Raw genomic sequence first — 19,192 nt, 5'->3', positions numbered from 1 at the left:
GTTCGATGGTTGGTTTTTTTTAAGGTGAGAAATTAAACATTTATATGGTGAATATGTGGTAGATTTATCAAAGTAATGTTTACTGTAGAATTATCTGATGATGTTTTGGGAGAAATGAGAAGCTGCTACCTGGAAGAGAGCTTTCAGTCAGGGTCCATGGTCATCCTGGGGAGCTCTTTGTTTAAAACTGAAGACAGAATAACTTTCGAAAGATAAAGTTGACTTGTCTGAAGGTGATGTTCATGTTTTTATTGTGCAGTTTAACAACAGCGATATGACGATAAACAACCTGATAGGAACAGTTGTCACCACACAATAAACACTTACAGATATACTCAGGTCAATTTATTAAAGAACACATTTAAAAATAACAAAGTGACATCAGCGTTTGTAGGGACAGCGAACAAAATGATCTTTCAATATGTCTATTGTAGTCTCCTAAATATCAGCATAGATGGAAGTGAATGAAAATTGATAAAACATTTTTAACAGTAGGAACAAATATGTGGGTAATGCTTTATTTTACAGGTTTACAGGTCTGAGTAATTTGCAAGTAATTTAACAGAGAGGATGGTGCAATTTTGTACAAATTATAAGAAAACATAGAGAAAAAGTGTTATGTTGTTTTAGTTTAGTTCTCAGTCTGTAGTCTGTAAACTACATATTATCAGGTTTTTAATTAGAAACTCCATTGAAGACATTTCCTGTATACTACTGAATTACATAACCTTTTCAAAGAAATGTCCTAAGAATTAACAGTAACAGCAGCTACTTTCAGGAAATTACTGAAAAAACTTAATATGGTAATACTGTATATCATCTGACACACAAAACTACACACTTAAAACGAAGTATTTTCAGTTTGAGTCACAAGTATGAACCCAAATATAATGAGGGGTACTTACCAACAACACTTTTTTCAGTTTTTTCTTATAATTTGTACCAAATTGCACCACCTTTTCTGTAAAATGTCCTAAAAAAAATAACCAAATTATTCAAAAGATTATTCAGAAAATCAGTATAAAATTAAGGGACCTGTAAAATAAAGCGTTACATGTGACTGAGAACGTTTGGTCAGTTAGCTTGTGATTTCCTGCTGTGAGTCGCTTGATAAATACGACCCTTGGTATCTCTTCCCGGCACTGCAGAAGAGAAAAGACTAAAGGTGTGAAAAAGATCAAAGCATGTAATATGTGAAATTAGGTTTTATTGTAACTATACATCACAGTGAGTGTAACAGGTGCACAGGTGTGTGAAACACCTGAGTCTAGCTGAGCTGTTATTATGTGTCATTAGTTACAAACTGATCATGTTCTCAGTTTGAACTCTCAGTAATATGAGTTAGAGGCTGCTGTACTCTGAGACAGCCCATCTATCTTACTGAGTGAATAAAATAATAATAATTATAATAATATCTTTATTTACATAGCACAAAGTTTCAAAGTGCGTCACACAGAATCACATAAAAAGCAATAAAGGAATAAAACTGCTAAATGAATGACATAAAAAAAGCCAGACTGACAATAACACAGAATAAAACTAGCATCAAGTAAAGATTCAAAATGTGTCTTTCTTCTTCTCTTCTCCACTGAATAATTGACATACAAGGGGGCGGGGTTTATTTCCTGATATGGTGGGTGGGCGGGGTTAACGTGTGGCGAACAGGATGGAGATGATTCCTGACGTGTGGAAGCTGCAGCAGATATTTGTGGAGAAGCTTCTGAATATTTCAGCTGGTTGTTAAAGATTCATGCTGCTGCTAACAGCTGTGCTCTGTGCTCAGGAGCAAGGCACTAACACTGCAGGCTGTCGGTTCTATTCCCTGTAGAATAAAAAACTGTCAGACTGAGAGAGGAGCTCGCAGCCACTCAGTGATCATTTCTTCTTCTTCTGTTCTGTCAGTCCTCAGTGTGAACATGCTGCCTCGCTCTACAGGGAATACAACCATTAACCACATCATCATTATTACATCACACACATCAGTGTGGAGGTAATCCTGAGACAGAGCGGAGGAGAGAGGATGTTAACACCTCCAATGATTTCCAATATCCTGTTCGATCAGATAGGAAACAGCTGTCTTCTCTGCGTGTCACATGACTCGTCTCAGATTCACGCATGAATAATTCACGTGAAGATTCGCTGAACTCAACACGTCAAAGAATAACTGGCGGTCTTTGTCTCCAACATTAATCTAAGTTTTAGTTTGGAGCCTTTTTACACGAGAACTAAACTAAATTTACAGAATCTGATCATCAGTTAAAGCATGCATTGATTAATCTGATACCTGTCAGATTAATCAATACAGTTCACCTGAAATATTGAGATGACAGGTGTTGTGATCAACAGCTGCTGATCAGGTTCCCATTGAGCAAGGCACTGAAGCTCCCTCTGTGAAGACACACTGATGTTTTTATTCTCCTTTCTCAGGAAGCAGTTTGACCAATCCCCGTGCAGAGCCTGATGACAGTCATCATCATCATCATCATCATCATGAAGATCACATGGTTCACCCCCAATACCCCATACACACACACACACACACACACACACACGCGTGCGCGCACACACACACACACACACACACACACACACACACACACACACACACACACAGAAACAACATCTCCAACAATAAAACTATCCTCTGGGCTTTCATTGTGAATTTTTTTGTGGTTCTGTTCTGATGACATCAAAGTGTTGTAGACGTGCACATCCAATAAACTTCAAACAGGTGCCGGACCAAAGAAGCAATGTACAAAAAGAAAGATGAAAGTCCGCACACTGTAGCTCCCTTCGATGCAGTTTAATGAGACATCCACTCTGTTTTGATGGTAGACAGGAAGTCCAGGAGGAGGAGGAGGAGGAGGTGTCGTTGATACATGAAGTCACTTCCTGTTAGATCAGATGAATCTGTTGATAGTGTGAAGCTCGGACATTCACACCTTCAGTGATGTAACAAACAAAAAAGACAAAGAAAACCTTTTTTTTCCTGGTTGCCACGGTGACAAAGTGTTCAAAGTTGAGTCGTTCTTGGTAAAATATTGAACAGTTCAGGATAAATACTCGTCACATGGAATGAAGATGCAGCTCATTCATGCATGACGACACTTGTGCTGTTAGCTACTTCAGCTAGCCGGAGCTGTTTCATCAGCCGATGGGAACGTTTTATGAATGAAAAAGATTTTTTGTTATAAATGAACCTAACAAATATCTTGTCTGACTTTCAAACTGAAGAAACTGAAGGTGAAACATGTTTAAAGGGGACATATTATGCTTTTTTGTGGTTTACTGTTATTTATATCCTGTTATGATGTCGGATGTTAAACATGGTCAAAGTTCTAAAACTTGAGGTGAACGTACTGTATGTAGAAATGCTGCCTGCAAGTCAAAAGTCAGGGCTTCAACCTGAATTAAATGCTTCGTTGCTACGATTTTTTTTTTTACCTTGATGTCGAGCTGACCTCGACTCATTGTGCATGCCCATAAACAGCCGTCCGTTCTGTAGCCTCGGTTGCTAAAGTTGTTGCTAAGGTTTTTCCATGTGTTGTTTGTCCACTCACATATTTCAGATCTGATTTTGGGTCGAACATGTACGGATGTATTTGAGAAGTTGACATTTCGAATAAAGAACGAGAAAAAGTAGTGAAATCCTGCTACTATAGTTTGTTTTATGGTTTGTTGACGTAACCTCCTGAGTGGCTGGAAGTCAGCTGTGATGCAGCCTCTGGAAGCTGACCAATCAGAACAGAGTGGGCTGATCAGGAGGCGGGTCTTAAAGAGACAGGAGCTAAAACTGCCTGTTTCAGACAGAGGCTGAACTGAGGGGCTGCATAAAGTTTTTAACTGTGAATCATACAATATATTCCAGTAGAGCCCCAGAATATAAATATAAATCTGGAAATGTGCAGAATATGTGTCAAACACAGAAGAGGTTTTATTATGAAAAGACGTCAAACTGGTCCAACAGCCCAGTTTGTAGGACACCGTGAAGAAGTTGGATGCAGGTTCTCCATCATCCTCCATCTTCAGAAGACTGTTGGAAAGAAACCTTGTGAAGGTCTCTGAGACTGACATGGACACCTGAGAGACCAGGACACAGACTCACCTGGAGGGACAGGTGAACCAACAGGAAACAAAAACCCTTTAATAAACAAACATTCAAATATCCATCACAACAGGAAACAGCTGTAAACAATAGTTACCTTTATAATCAGGCTCATGTGACTCAGCTCTACAGTGGCCAACAGTCAGGTGTGAGCTGAGCCGTGTCAGCTACCTGGGCAGAGAAGCTGCGACACAATTGGTCGGACAGGTTCAGAGTAAATCACCTGTTTTATAATCCTCCCCATCACTGAACAGGTGTTACCTGCTGCTGGATGTGTGTCAGGAATCTGTTGCTGTGGCTGAGTTGTTGTCAGGGTGTTAATCAGCAGCTTTTTGAGTGTTTACAGGTGTGTCTGCAGCTTTCAGATGAAGGTGATCTCTCCAGCTTCAGTCAGTAAGAGTCAAAACAGATTTATTTACTATTTCACTCCTGTAATATCATCAACTCCCCCTGCAGCCACAAAAAGGCTTCATACTACTTTTTACACACAGAGAACACCTGGAAACACACTGAGGTGGAAAATCACTGCAGTGTTTTTAAGGTGTAACTGGGTAACGAATAAACACAATTAAAGCCAGTTGGTTGCTAGGGTGTTGCTAGGTAGTTGCTATGGAGTTCATGGTGGTTGCCAGCGCATGGTTGGTGACAGTCGCAGTCAGTGCCGCAGTAACTGAAGCACAATGTGTGAAAGTATTTGTGCTGGTGATAGTGGTACTACACTATAGTCGTATTATTACAGTAGTAGTAATACTGCAGCATTAGTAATATTACTGCAGTATTAGTATTATTACGGTAGTAGTAATACTGCAGCATTAGTAATATTACTGCAGTATTAGTATTATTACAGTAGTGGTATTACTGTAGTAGTATTATTACGGTAGTGGTATTACTGCAGTAGTATTATTACAGTAGTAGTATTACTGCAGTATTAGTATTATTACGTTAGTGGTATTACTTCAGTAGTATTATTACAGTAGTAGTAATACTGCAGCATTAGTAGTATTACTTTAGTATTAGTATTATTACAGTCATGGTATTACTGCAGTACTATTATTACAGTAGGAGTAATACTGCAGCATTAGTAGTATTACTGCAGTATTAGTATTATTACAGTAGTGGTATTATTACAGTAGTAGTAATACTGCAGCATTAGTATTATTACAGTAGTAGTATTATTACAGTAGTAGTAGTGGTCAAGTCAGTTTTATTTGTATAGCCCAATATCACAAATCACAAATTAGAGGGCTTTACAGTCTGTACAGAAACACAACATCCTCTGTTCCGAGACCTTTGATCCTAATAAGGAAAAAACTCGGAAAAACGGGAAAAAAAATGGAAGAAAGAGCAACAGAGGAGGATTCTCTCCCAGGACGGACAGACGTTCAATAAATGTACAGAACAGAACACAAATAACAGAATACAGCAATGAACAGGATATAACAAAATTATACAGACTTATAATATATATGAAGAATGTGATGAAGAGGATGCTGAGCAGCTTCCAGCAGAAGAGAGTAGGACCCGAGCAACACGACCTCCATCACCATGGAGACCTGGCAGGAGGACAAACTACACGTACACACACAGAGGAGACTCACATACACAAGATTATTCACACAGGAGAGAGAGACTACTATTACTGTAGTAGTAATACTGCAGTATTTGTATTATTAATGCAGTAGTTATACTCTCTGAACTTGAAAACCTGAGTTGCAAACTGAACCCACTATTGATTACAGCTGATTGTGTTCTTACAGCGAATTATTGATCATGATGATCAATAAGTGGACAAAACCGGATTTCAAGTTTAAAGATGTTCAAATTTATATTTGAGGGACAGTCATGTTACCATGGTAACCGCACTCCAGATCAAAGGCTGGACCGAAGCTACGAATAGATTGGATGACTCCGCAACGAAAGTGCAACCAACCAATCAGATCGCAGGGTCTCACACAGGAACCAATCACAGCTCTGCGTCTGTGTGTGTGTGTTGATCTTTATTTCAGAAACTTTTAAACTAAACTTCCTGCTGTGTGCTGCTTTAAACCACCTCATTCATTCACTCTTTCATTCATTCACTGAGGGTGAAGCTTCTGCTCTTCTGCTTCAGTCTCATTCAGACACCATAAATATTTCAGGCAGTGGAGAAAATGAACCGATGGGACTCTTCTGAGCTGCATCACTGCTTTTTTTCTGTCATCTCCTCATTTAAAAGAGAAAAAAAATGTGTTTTTCTTTACTGTTAGACAAAACAAGACTATGAAAAGATAAGATATGATATCATAAGATGAGAGGAAGATAATCTTCATCGTCCCCTCAGGGAGATTTTTCTTGGGCTCGGCATCACAGACAACCTCAAAATCATTCATATAAAATAATACATTTAAGAAAAAAAATGAAAAGAAACACACATACAACCAAATACGTTGTGTGATCATTTGATCATGTGACTCTAGAACGACATTTCTAATCTGGCGCCTCTATCAGCAGTAATCAGCAGGACGACGTCATTTATCTGCTTTCCAAAACAGTTACTGTTAAAAATAATGATATTTTATGATGTAACAACGCTGTGGTTCAGGTCTGGTTAGGTTTTAGGGAAAGATCATAGTTTGGGGTAAATGATCACTTTGTGAAGGTTAATGAAACATAGTTACTATTTCCTTAAAGTCCCCCTTTAACTCAGAAAATGTTTTTCTTCTTGTTGTTAGGTGGAACAGAACAGATGGACTCAAATGCAGGTGACAGTAGGCCAAGTGAGGCTGAAGAATAATTTTTTTTTATTTAAGGCTTATGCAGGCAAAAACAAAAGGTTGGCAGGGTCAAAGCAAAACTGAACAACAGAGAGAGAGAGAGCAGAGAAAAAGGATCCAACAAATACTGAACTGAAAACACAGGACTAAAATACTAACTGAACCAACGAGGAGGTGAGGTGCGGTTGGGGAGACGGGCAGAGAAACTCAAATGAGGGGGAATGAAGAGATGAAACAGGAGAACGAGAAAGAAGCTGATAGGCCGGGCTGATGAAGCTGAACGCAGGGCAGGTGTGGAGGGAAAAACAGGCTGGAGACACAGAATACCAAAAACCAAGAAACACAATGAACCTAAACCATAAAAAAGTTAATAAAATCAACAAAATAAATAAGAAATAATTTTTAAAAAACACAAAACACCATCAGTTAAGAAAAAGACGTGAAGAAGAAATTTAAAACAGGATGCTTGATATTAAACAGTAGAAGAAGATTCAAGATTCATTTATTATCAGACTGTAGTTTGTAGTCCCTTAATGCTACTCACAAAAACAGAAATTATATGAACGGATTAATAAATAATAAGTCATAAAAATAGAATGATTTTTTTTATGTTGTAGTGCAGAGGATGACTTGAGGAGGAAAGAAGCTGCTCTGTAGTCTGGCGGTACGACAGCGGATACTTCTGTATCTCTTGCCAGATGGTGGCAGGGTGAACAGGCTGTGGTTTGGGTGGGTTTTGTCTTTTAGTAAGTGTCCTCTGGGCTCCGTGCAGGCTCCTCACCTCACTGTTATCACTGATGCTCGGTAGATGGGTGCCGATGATGTTCTGGGCGGTTTTAATCACCTGCTGCAGAGCCTTCCTGTCTTTTTGCATTTAGATTTGTGATTTTTCCAGTCAGGATGCTTTCTACTGCTCCTCTATATAAGTTATAAGTTCACAATTTTGCCTTTTTAAGTTTCCTTAAGAAGTACAGCCGTTTCTGAGCTTTTTTTTTTTTTACTAGGGTGGAGATGAGTGATGTCCATGATAGGTTCTCTGTGATGTTGATACCCAGGAACTTAAAACTGTTCACTTACTCCACCTCAACCTCAGCCCCACTGATGTAGACACTGCTGTGTGTCTTTGCCTCCTTTTCTCTAAAATCAACTCCTTGGTTTTGTTGACATTAAGCAGTAGGTTGTTCTCTGTGCATTATTCTGCAAGATTGATGATGGTGTCGTCTGCAAACGTCACAACAGATTTCTCTCCATCGTCGGCTACGTCCCTCAAATTTATCGGCATTGAAAGAATGTGACACAATCCAAGAGGTGGTAACTTGATTAACCAGCTCTTAAGAAGGGAGGCATTTTTGGATTTATGAATTGAATACTATTGAACTTTATGGACTTTATGAAACACAGGATTTGAGTTTTTGTCTGAGATATGTAAATATTAACTTGTATTTCTCTGCACAGGCTATTTGGACTCTTAGGGAGAGATGAACCACTAGGTCCCCATTTAGTGATGTAGAGGGACAGCTGTAGGACCTGTAGTCCATTCTGCTGAAGGAATTTTACCCATCCTATTCAGTCAGTTGTTTACGGGAGCTAATGAAGTTTAATTATATAAAATGGTGTAATTCTTGTAACTTTGTGCAACATTAATCACATCATGTGATTTCGTGCCCTTTGTAAAATGTTCACTTTGAGAAAATGATAATTAGACATGTGACTCAGATGTATTTATCACACCTGTGAGTACTCAGCAGTTGTACTGAACGAACCTGAAGAGGCTACAGGCGAGACGCGTCGTTTGCTCTAAATAAAGTCACAGTAAAGTCATTACAGTGTACGGTGGTTAATTTTGATTTTCACCTTATATGTTCCTGTGACTGACCAGCACCTGTCTGAAAATACTGGCTGTGGATGAGGAGTTCTGTCCTTTTATATTTCTCTCCATTTTGGGGGTTTACAGCGTGAATAGAAGGGGGCTGAGTTCACGACCCTGGGGGACTCCGGTGTCGAGCGCTAGAGTGGAGGAGGTGAGACCATCAATCTGAACTGTCTGGGGTCTGTTTGTGAGGAAATCCAATATCCAGTTGCAGAGTGTGTTATTCAAGCCCAGAGTGCTAAGTTTTCCAATCAGTGTCATGGGGGAGATTGTATTAAATGCTGAGCTGAAATCAACAAACAGCATTCTGATGTAGGTGTTGTTATTTTCAAGGTGTGTGCAGACTGAGTGGAGGACGGTGGAGACGGCCTCCTCTGAGGATCTATTGGTAACTGGTGAGGGTCCAGGCTGTCTGGGATGTTGTCTTTGATGTGCTTGAGAAACATCAGAGTTTGATGATTGTGCGTCCGCAGTTACGCCTACTTGTCTGAATTTATTCTCAAAAGAGGAGACGAGTAGCGACAGGAACCTCTGACTCCTCTCTCTCTGTGTTTGTGCTGCCTGGCTCAGCGGCACACTGGCAGCTGTGTGTTTGTGTCTGTGAGGAAACATCACATGATTTAACATCTCTGGACACTGTGTGGACGAAAGTATGTGGACAGCCTTTTACTGTGTGGAGCTTTTTTTCCTTCAAATAGACTATAAATAAACTATGCAGATAATGAATGGTTTATTATGAGCATTTATTGATCTGTTAATCAATAAGTTGATCTGGTGTTTCTGCTGAGACAGAGAGGTTAAAGTGAGGAGGAACAATGGAGTCAGTGTTCAGCCGTCCAAATACTTTTGTCCATGTGTTGTGTATGTTTAATATATATGTGTGTATTTATACTGTTAATGTGTCGTTACTTCTGTACTTCAAATTAAAAAAAACAATCAGGAGTTTCTGTTAAACTGATGATTAAACATTAATATGTGAATATGTTCATACGTGTGTCTGTTGAAGCAGCTCAAGGTTCATGTTTCTGTTTCTAATTGAGCTGAAAATCAAACCAGAAGATGTTTTATTGATTTTTGTCAGAAGATTCTTTATCAGTTCGTTGTTGATGGGAACATGACACCGGGTCACATGATGTGTGACAGGATGAAACATAGAAAAAAGATACATTAATTGGGGGCTGCAACGAGAAGTCAATGAATCAATTTTTTTAATGGATGTTTGCAGCTTTTCAGAAGTTCTGAAGCTTTTCTGTGTCGTTGGTAAACTGAATGTCTGACTGTAGACACAGAAAAACATCAGTGACTGAAATCTAACCACTCATTTTATCTCTTTAACAAATAAACAATCGATCAATTGATATGAAGCTTATATTCAGCTTCAGCAGTCTGAGTTAGTCATATCAAGTGGATATCTGACACATTTACAGTCTTTTTAGCATCAAATTCCCTCTTTGTGTTTCCTCGGACAGTGTTTCCCTGTTGAGCTGCAGGTGGAAGTATAGTAACAAAAAGAGGGACTTTGGCACTAAAAAGACTGTAACGTTGAAAGATATCTACTTGATTTGACTCATTTGGACACTGAAGCTTCATATTAGCTTCAAATAAACATTTAAATACGTTTTTGCACAGAAGGAGGACTGTGGATTTTGTCCTCCATCACTTATGAAGAGATCTTCTAATGGTCAGTATGAACTCTTGTATCTGTCTGATTGAGTGAATCTGAGTTTCAATAGAAGACTGAAATGATGTGAAATGTTTCCCTCCTTGAACTGTATATTATATATGTAAGAGTACATATTTGTAAAATGTAAAGAAGATTGTAAGAAGATTAGCTTCTTTTGCTCTTTTGTAGGATTAAGATTTAGTGAAGAGTTGTGGAAAATGTATTTGTAATATGAAAAGAGGATAAATTAAAGAATAATAAAGAGTATAAAGACATTGTTTGTCTGCAAAACAGCTTAATTTCCTAATTATACCAACAGATTCTATTACTATTTTACTGACATAATAAACGTGTTCTCTCCGACTCACGTTCTTGTCAATTATTAGCACAAATATTTTAGTATTTTTCACTACATATATATATTTATATATATTATTTTTGCTGCTTCACTGAGTTATGAGGAAAAGCAAACATGTGGGTTCATAAAACTGAATATATATTATTTACAGAAATAACTAAAAGTGGAAATAAGTAAATTCTCCCACACCAATATGAACATTTAAAACTAAATCAGATAAATGAGGTTATATGAAGATGTTTTCATACTGAAAGAGAAAATAAAGCAGCTGCTGCCACCTGCTGGACACACCTGACATCACACCTGAACCCCTTATCTCGTGCGCACGAATTGATTAAAACGCGGGAACGAATTATATAATGTAGGAAAACGTGGCCTCGACATATATATATATATATTTGCCCATGTACCCTTAGGGCCTCCGTAGAGAACAACTTAAGAGACACAGAAAAGTTGCTTGCTTGTCAAAGTAAATTTTCTTCATATCAGGTATAATGACTGTTATGTCAAAGCAAATTTATACAAGTCTAAAAATCTGTATTATACGTGTCGGTGATTTGCTGATGTATAAAACCTGTGACTAAAGATTAGCTTGATTGCTTAGCTTGTCTGTTTTTTATGGGGTGAACTGAGTCAGTGGTTCAACTTCAACATTGAAGAAAAGCTTTCATGCCAAGAACCTACAAGAGAAAAAAACACCTGGAGCTCAACACGAAGAAGAGAAGAAGAGAGCAGCCAATGAAATCAGGGGTGGAAAATCCATCAGATCAGTGGCATAAGACAGAAGTATTGACAGGTCAACCCTGCGGTGATACATAAAAAAGAAGGAGGTAAAGGGAGTAAAAACAGCAGGAGCAGAGAAGGAGACCACATGAAGAAGCTGGCTGATCAGTTCCGTGTTCTTACTCTAAAGAAACGCTGTGAACTGACAGAAAGAAACAACATTTCTGTCCCCAAACAAAGAGAGAAAGAGAAGAGTTTAGCAGGTAGGATGTGCAGGAAATTACACGACTCGGTCAGCAAAGGTTAAATTATATTGTGTAATTTAATACTGCGCCTTGATATAATTAATTATAATCTACATTTTTAAGGTCGAGAAGAAGAATTTTTATCGTCTCTCCTGTCATCAAGCCTGAAGCGACATCTTTGGGAAGGACTTCCAGCTGGCTGACCTTTACATTCAAGGGAAATGATGAGGCATCTTTCCCACTGAGTGATGACTGGAGTAACTGCAATTCATATCTCCCTGCAACCTGGATGAATATTGAATAATCGTTTTTTTTATTGTTCAGTTGTCTGATTTATTCTCACAAGTTCAAAACTTTGTAAACTTAAAAACTCAGATGGTCAGTTTTACCCCCAGATGGTTCAACTCACCACTGACTGGGATCAATTTCCCTCTAAACTGGAGCAAGTTGAACCACAGCAACACTTTTTTTGGAGAAGTCATATTTTCAGGCCCGTTTGTCATAGATGTATTCTTATCATTTCATTTAATATGAGTCATTCTTAAATAAAGGTAAATGTTTTCATTCTACTTCTCGTTTTTCCTTACCTAGAGGACAACATACCTTCTCTCCTCTACCTCAACATTGTCACAAACACAATAAACACATCAGTATTTTAATATCCACGTTCATTTTTATCTGCAGTTTCTTTAAACCTGAAACTTCACACAGACAGAAAGTTTAAACACAAACAGCAGAATTATGTGTTTTATTCATCATGTGTTTGATTCAGCACATGTGACACAGCAGGATATCAACAGAAACGTTTCACTGTGATGAGTTCATAAGTTCAGATAACACATGTTAAGTTTGGAGAAGAGTTTCAGTCAGATCTGGATCTCCGGGATGCAGATCAGCTGTTTGGCTCTTCGGGATGCGGATCAGCTGTTTGGATCTACAGGATGCGGATCAGCTGTTTGGCTCTCCGGGGATGCGGATCAGCTGTTTCTGTCTGACTCTTGTTTCTTGTCTCGGCTGCTTCTGTCTGTCAGATCCAACATGGCGGCCTCCGCGGCTTCACGTGAGCTGTTCACGGACGGAGTGAGAGCGGTTCTTCACAGCTGGCCGGTCCTGCAGGTAAATATCCACACTGAACACACCTGAGGACAGGTAACAGCTCACTGAAGGTCCGAGAGTTTACTGTGTTCACTGCGGACACGTGGGATAATGCTAACAGGCTAATGCTAACAGGCTAAAGGCTGCCGATCAGATCCAGGATCCCTGTAATCCGGATCATAGTGTCTGTATCTATCAGGAATGAATGTTATAAACGCTGTCAGCTCATAACAGCATCTTTCGGCGCTGATATTCATCAATAAACTTCATTAACGTGTTAGCGTCGCTTTAGCTGGCGCAGGCGCACACAGTCCTGCAAACCCACAGAAGCTTTCATCAATATTCAAATTTTCACTTCCAAACAGTGACGGGAGAAGTATTCAGATCCTTTACTTCAGTAAAACTACCAATACAGCAATGTAAAAATACTCCATTACAAGTAAAAGTCCTGAATGAAAAATCCTACTACAGTAAAAGTACATAAGTATTATGAGCTTGATGTAGTTAAAGTATTGCAGTAAAAGTACATAAGTATTATGAGCTTGATGTAGTTAAAGTATTGCAGTAAAAGTAGTGGTTTGGTCCCTCTGACTGATATATTATTATATATGACATCATTAGATTATTAATAGTGAAGCATCAGTGTTAGAGCAGCATGTTACTGTTGTAGCTGCTGGAGGTGGAGCTAGTTTACACTACTTTATATACAGTTAGCTAGTTTAGTCCAGTGGTTCCCAACCCAGGGGTCAAGGACCCTCCAAAGGGTCAGCAGATAAATCTGAGGGGTCGTAAGATGATTAATGGGAGAGGAAAGAAGAAAAAACAAAGTTCTGATACACAAATCTGTTTTCAGTTTTTGGACTTTTTCTCTAATCTTTGATTTTTGGTGAAATATTGGATCATTTGAACATTTATTGAAATGAAACAATGTGAGAAGTTTAGAGGGAAAAATCACTATTTGGTGGAGCTGTTAACAACTCATAGACATGTGAAATATGACCCCGACTACACACTGCTTTTTGTAAGACGTCCAAAGCCAAAAAGGTTGGAAACCACTGGTTTCATCTTTAACAATGTGTTGTATTTTAAAAGCTTGTTATATTATCCATTGTTCTTGCACGTGCGCTGTGGCCTCTTCCATAGACTAAAACCGTGATGCTGTTATTAGTCTTTGTAGCCGTTTCTAAACAAAGTAAAGTAACCAAACTCTTCATAATGAAGGAACATGTCACCCAGTGACAGCCGTGTGACTCACTGACGTGTTTTAATAGTTTTTGGAACAACAACGGAGGAATAAGACATATCAGGCTTTGGATACACAGACAATACTTGTTAGTAGATCAGTTCATTGTTGGTTCAGATCCAAACATGAGATTTGTTGACAATAAGAAAAACATAGAAAAACACCAGACTGATCCATTAACACATATCAGCTGGATGGATTCACTTGTGCTTCATTAACAAAAATAAACAGAAGAAATGGAGACAGAAATCTGAAAAACTAAACTTTTAACTTCAACGTTTGACGCTGCAGCTTCTCGTCTTAGAGGAGCCTGAAGTAACTGTAACTCTTCATCTGAGATGTTGTAAAACAGTTTGGAGCTCAGATCTTCTTCTCTGTGACGCAGCCGTCTGTCCATCATGTTTCTGTAGAGGTCAAAGGTCAGACTGCAGCTGACCGGCTGTGTTTGTTGTGTTTTTTTTTTTTTTCAGATCGCGGTGGATAATGGGTTTGGGGGCGTGTACGGGCAGCAGAAAGCTGATTGGCTGGTGGATGTGGTCCAGCAGTATTTCCATGACAACGGTAGGTAACATGTCAGCTGACAGTCTGATGATGTCACTTTATATAAGATGACAGTGTTACATGTTGCAACAGAAAGTTAAACATTCAGAGGAACAAACTGAGACGTGACGACGCTCCAAACAGTAAACAATATTCTAATTTAATAATCATTAACTTAGAATTCTTTGATCTTTACTCATGTTCATCCACCTCTCTGCTTCATCCTGACATCATCGTCATCATCACTGCAAACACAACTTTACAAATACATAAACATACAGTTAAAGTTTACAATCATGAGAGTTGATTATAGAAACATGCAGTTCATAGAAACAGAGCTGCAACAATAAATCAGTTGACAGAATTAATCTGCTGCTATTTTAATAATTGATTTTTAATTTCAGTAATTTTTCAAGCACATATGTTAATGAGTCAGTATTCCCAAATATGAGATTTTGCTGCTTCCACTTGACCTAATGTGAAACAAAAAATTATAATCTAATGAAACAGTTAACAGAATATATTTGACATTTTGGACTCTGAGACACTGAGATGAACATTTTTCACTGTTTCTGATGTTTTATACATTTAAAATATTCACATTTAAGTAGCTGGAACCAGAGAATTTTTTTGTATTTTGTCTTAAAAAATGACTCCAAACAAGGCAGATTGATTTTCTGTCAATCAACTAATCAATTAATGGACTAACTGTTGCAGCTGTGGTGTGAATTATGTAGAACAGAAGCTGACCCGCTGCTTTATTGTCATATTTGAATCATGTTTATTGTTTCAGGAAGGAAAAGAAACAAACTTTTTCATTAGATTGAAAGTGTTTAATTCTTTTTGCTAAAACTCATTAAAACTTTTCACATCACTCAGAAGGTGAAAAGGTGTTTTGTAGATTTTCATCCAATCAAACAAATCACAAAACAAACATGAAATAAATAATCAAAATGTCCGTAAGTGACGTCTGAACTAAAACTGAACACCAGGTCTGTTGAGTTGTATTAATGTGTGTGTGTGTGTTTGTGTGTGTGATCAGCTGACCTGCAGCAGTATGAGGTCGAGGACTATATCTCTCAACTGATGGATCAGGAGTTTGATACAGTGGTGGATGATGGAAGTTTACCTCAGGTATGTACACACACACACACACACACACACACACACACACACACACACACACACACACACACACACAAATCCGGCCTCCAACAACAACATTTGGCCCCGTAAAGAAAGCTGAAGGTTTCCCTCTTTAGATGACATCAAATCTTTTACATGACTCTTCATAAATCTACAGTAGATAACGATGTAAACACAACGCTCGTGTGACCTTGTAACATCTTATAAACTCACCAGATAAATAACAATAACAGGTAAATAACATAATTTGGCTGATCTGAGCAGAACATACTTGTGTCAGTACTTCAAGTGATTATTGTGTGTGGATAAATTATTAATTACATTTCTGTTCTCGTGGTGTAACACACAGGATATGTTCATGTTTATGGGTATTAATATAAGATGCTGTCACTCTATTAGCCCTCATCTCTTGATGGGAATTGTGACAAATACCCCCAGAAAAAAAACAACAATAAACTTAGAACCAATTTTATTCTTGAATGAATTAAAGGAAAACAGGAGAAAATAACAAGAGGGATTTTGATATAAAATCAAATAATTTTGACACATATTTAGGATCTAATTAAATGAATAATTAATTATACACTTGTCATTTCATTTTTGTTTCGTACTGTTCTGTTACTGTGCAAATACACTCACTAGCCACTTCATTAGGAACACCTGTGCAATTTAATGCAACCACAAACTCTACTTTTACGAATCTTTTACACTTTCAGTTTTTGTCAGAAAGGTGAAACTTCTACTTTATGTTTATTACTGAGGTCATAATGGGTGGTGCTTGTGTACTGGAGTGCATTAAATTGCAAAGTGTTCCTAATATTTTGCCCCCCTCATGTATGTTAATGTGGTACACAAAATATTAGAACACTTTTCAATATAACGTACTCGGGTACACACCCCAGAGCAAATACAGATGTAAAAGCTTCGTAAAAATAGAATTTATGACAGAACTTAACAGTCTGTGTGTGTCTGCAGGTGTCCAAGAATCTGATGCAGATGTTCTGTCAGTGGAAGCAGGGGGCGCTGCAGCAGCTCTCACAAACTGTCCAATCACTAACACAGAAGACGACTCAGAGGGCAAAGGTCACAGCCCCGCCCACCGAGTCTGACGAGGAGAGTGACGACGAAACACAGGTACGCCTCTTTGTTTCATTTCTTTTTATTCAAGCATTTTTTAGCATATCCAATATTATCTAATGATGGGATCAAAGGAACATGTAGTTCAGCAGTTTGCACTCTATATATACTGTATATGAATAAATATACAGACTGAACAATATTCATTGGGGAAGTGTAGCATTAATGGTTAATTTTGCTCTCTGTATGTTTCTTTTAGCACTTTGCTGTTGTTTGAATGATCTGAACTACATGTTGTCTCTGAGCTGTTTTAAACATTGTGGTGATGATTATTAATAAACTGTGTGTGTGTGTGCAGATGGAGTGTGAAGCCTCCAGTCCATCAGTCAGCAGGACAGAGCCTCCTCCTCCTCCTTCTCAGGATGAAGAGGACGGATGGACGGTGGTCCGTAAGAAGAAGTGAAGAAGAGGTCAGAGAGGAAAATGAACTGTTGAACTCAGAGAATGAACCAGCTGACCTTCAGGATGGGACTCTGTGTGTGTGTGTGTGTGTGTTTTTTTTAATGAAAGAAGATTATCCTGCATCCAGCAGGCTCTTCAGCCTCCATATTTATATATTATATCCAAACTAAGAACACAACAAAACTGTCTGCAGGTCTCTGTGGGCGTCCTTGTCGAGCCCTGATGACTCGTGTTGAAGTGGACCTTGATGGGGGGGGATGTTATCAAACCAGATTCACTCTGGTTTCTGTGGTCATTTTATATTAAAGCCGTAGAAGCTACCGTTGTGTGTCCTGTGTGTCATCATGCTACACTACACTGAACATACCATACAATGAGTTATTGTACTACACTAAGACATTACATACTATTGCATGACTTACTATACTATGACACATTTATAGTAGGGGTGACCACTAGGATTAATATTTGTATAAGAAATAACAATTAACACATTTTCTTACCATATAAAGCATTTACAGCTTCTTAAACCCAAATATATTTTTTTAAAAAAAGGTTTAGCTATATTTTCAGAAACATTTCCCCTTGACCAAAACAAGTTATTTGCAGCAAAAATTAATATTACAAACAAAAAACATAATTATGCAGTTCACTTGACCATGAAAGTGCGTTAGAACATACTATTTAACAGAGAAATGAATATAAAGTTTATGTCAATGTATGCATAAATGTAAACAGAACTATCAAGTGTGCACCCTTGGTCACGCTACTGAAATGGTGATGGAAAGAGGGATAATAGTGAGGTTTATCGACTACTAAGCAAGAATGGAAGGGAGCAGGGAATGTGTGTGTGTGCGCGCTACCTGCAGTCAGTGAGAAAGCCGCTCCGTCACATCATCCCCCTCCTCCTGGAGGTTGGCGATGTGCAGCAACCTGGAAGGGTAATCTGCCACCACAGCTGATGGTGAACCTGAAAGGCTGGAGTTCGAGGTACCATCGGGTAAGGCAGATGTTGTGGCTGATCCAGTGGAGAGCTCAGTGGTCAGTTTCCAGATCAAACTCCTGTCCAAGCGAGTAGTATAACAGGCTCTCCAGTGCCCAGTTAATGGCCAGGTCCTCTTTTTCCATGAATGAATACCTGGTCTCACATGGCTGCAGCTTTTGCTTCAGGCACAGGATTGGGTGTTCTTCTCCAGGGTCTCTTTAGGCTAGGATGGCTCCAAGGACGACTGCGGATGCGTTAACCTGTACCAGAAATCTTCTGTTGAAATATAGACTCTTGAGGACAGGGAAAGAACACAGGTAGGCTTTCAAGATGCTGAAGGCTGTTTCACAGTCGTCTGACCAGGTTACTGGGTTCTTCTGGTCCTTGCTGGTCAGTGCTGTGAGTGGGGTTGCAATAGTTGCAACCCGGGGCTTTTTGGATAGCTTCCATCTTTTCCACTTGCTGAAGCACCTCTACTAGTCCCAGTTGGTAACCCAGGTATCGTGTCTTCTGCTTTGCCTACTCACACTTGGAGGGGTTAAGAGTCAACCCGGTCTTCTGGATCTTTCCCAGGACCAGTGGTAGGTGTTGGACATGCTCCTTCCATGTCTTGCTGAGGATCACCACGTCATCGAGGTAAGCTGCGCTGCAGTTGTCATGACCCTGAAGGACTTTGTCCATCAGTCTCTTTAAGGTGGCTGGTGGTCCAAACAGTCCAAAATGGTCATGGTAACAGTTGTACCAAAACACAGAGCAGTTGGAGCAGTGATGGTGTGCAGGGGAAAGGCCTCTGGGACATGGATCGCACAGTAACACAAGTGAACCACCCATGGGAGTGTATGTGCAAGGTACATGACAAGTGATCTACAGGTAGCAGGGATTACAAGGAGTCTGTGGTCATCCTCAACTGTATACAACACATCCCTA

At 39.0% G+C, this 19,192-nt stretch overlaps 2 protein-coding genes across 11 annotated transcripts in view; both read left to right on the top strand.

Annotated features, from left to right (window-relative positions):
* Window positions 1-2,543, top strand: part of grm6a (glutamate receptor, metabotropic 6a) — a 29,788-nt gene extending 27,245 nt beyond the window's left edge. For 9 of the 10 annotated variants that reach the window (XM_042408665.1, XM_042408670.1, XM_042408676.1 and 6 more), the window contains one exon: window positions 2,428-2,543. The gene's annotated coding sequence lies outside the window, so the exon portion shown is untranslated. Of the gene's footprint in view, window positions 1-1,902; window positions 1,990-2,427 lie in introns of those variants that run through there. The other variant, XM_042408666.1, reaches the window with a different exon arrangement.
* A 10,080-nt stretch (window positions 2,544-12,623) lies between these two features.
* Window positions 12,624-17,601, top strand: tsr2 (TSR2 ribosome maturation factor). The gene is made up of 5 exons (XM_042408764.1): window positions 12,624-12,833; window positions 14,526-14,616; window positions 15,638-15,729; window positions 16,717-16,875; window positions 17,177-17,601. Exons 1-5 carry the CDS (start codon window positions 12,756-12,758, stop codon window positions 17,279-17,281), a joined length of 525 nt encoding a protein of 174 aa, XP_042264698.1. The 5' UTR covers window positions 12,624-12,755; the 3' UTR covers window positions 17,282-17,601.
* The last annotated feature ends 1,591 nt before the right edge of the window (window positions 17,602-19,192 follow it).

This window comes from Thunnus maccoyii, chromosome 4, assembly GCF_910596095.1.
Source record: "Thunnus maccoyii chromosome 4, fThuMac1.1, whole genome shotgun sequence".
NCBI lineage: Eukaryota > Metazoa > Chordata > Actinopteri > Scombriformes > Scombridae > Thunnus > Thunnus maccoyii.
Note: the sequence above shows the minus strand (reverse complement) of the source record. Positions and strands in the feature narration are given on the sequence as shown.

Excerpts from the sequence above, each read along its gene's own strand:
- tsr2 (XM_042408764.1), top strand. The coding sequence starts at position 12,756 with ATGGCGGCCTCCGCGGCTTCACGTGAGCTGTTCACGGACGGAGTGAGA. Across the intron at positions 14,617-15,637 it reads GCAGTATTTCCATGACAACG|CTGACCTGCAGCAGTATGAG; the intron begins GTAGGTAACATG and ends GTGTGTGATCAG. Across the intron at positions 16,876-17,176 it reads AGAGTGACGACGAAACACAG|ATGGAGTGTGAAGCCTCCAG; the intron begins GTACGCCTCTTT and ends GTGTGTGTGCAG.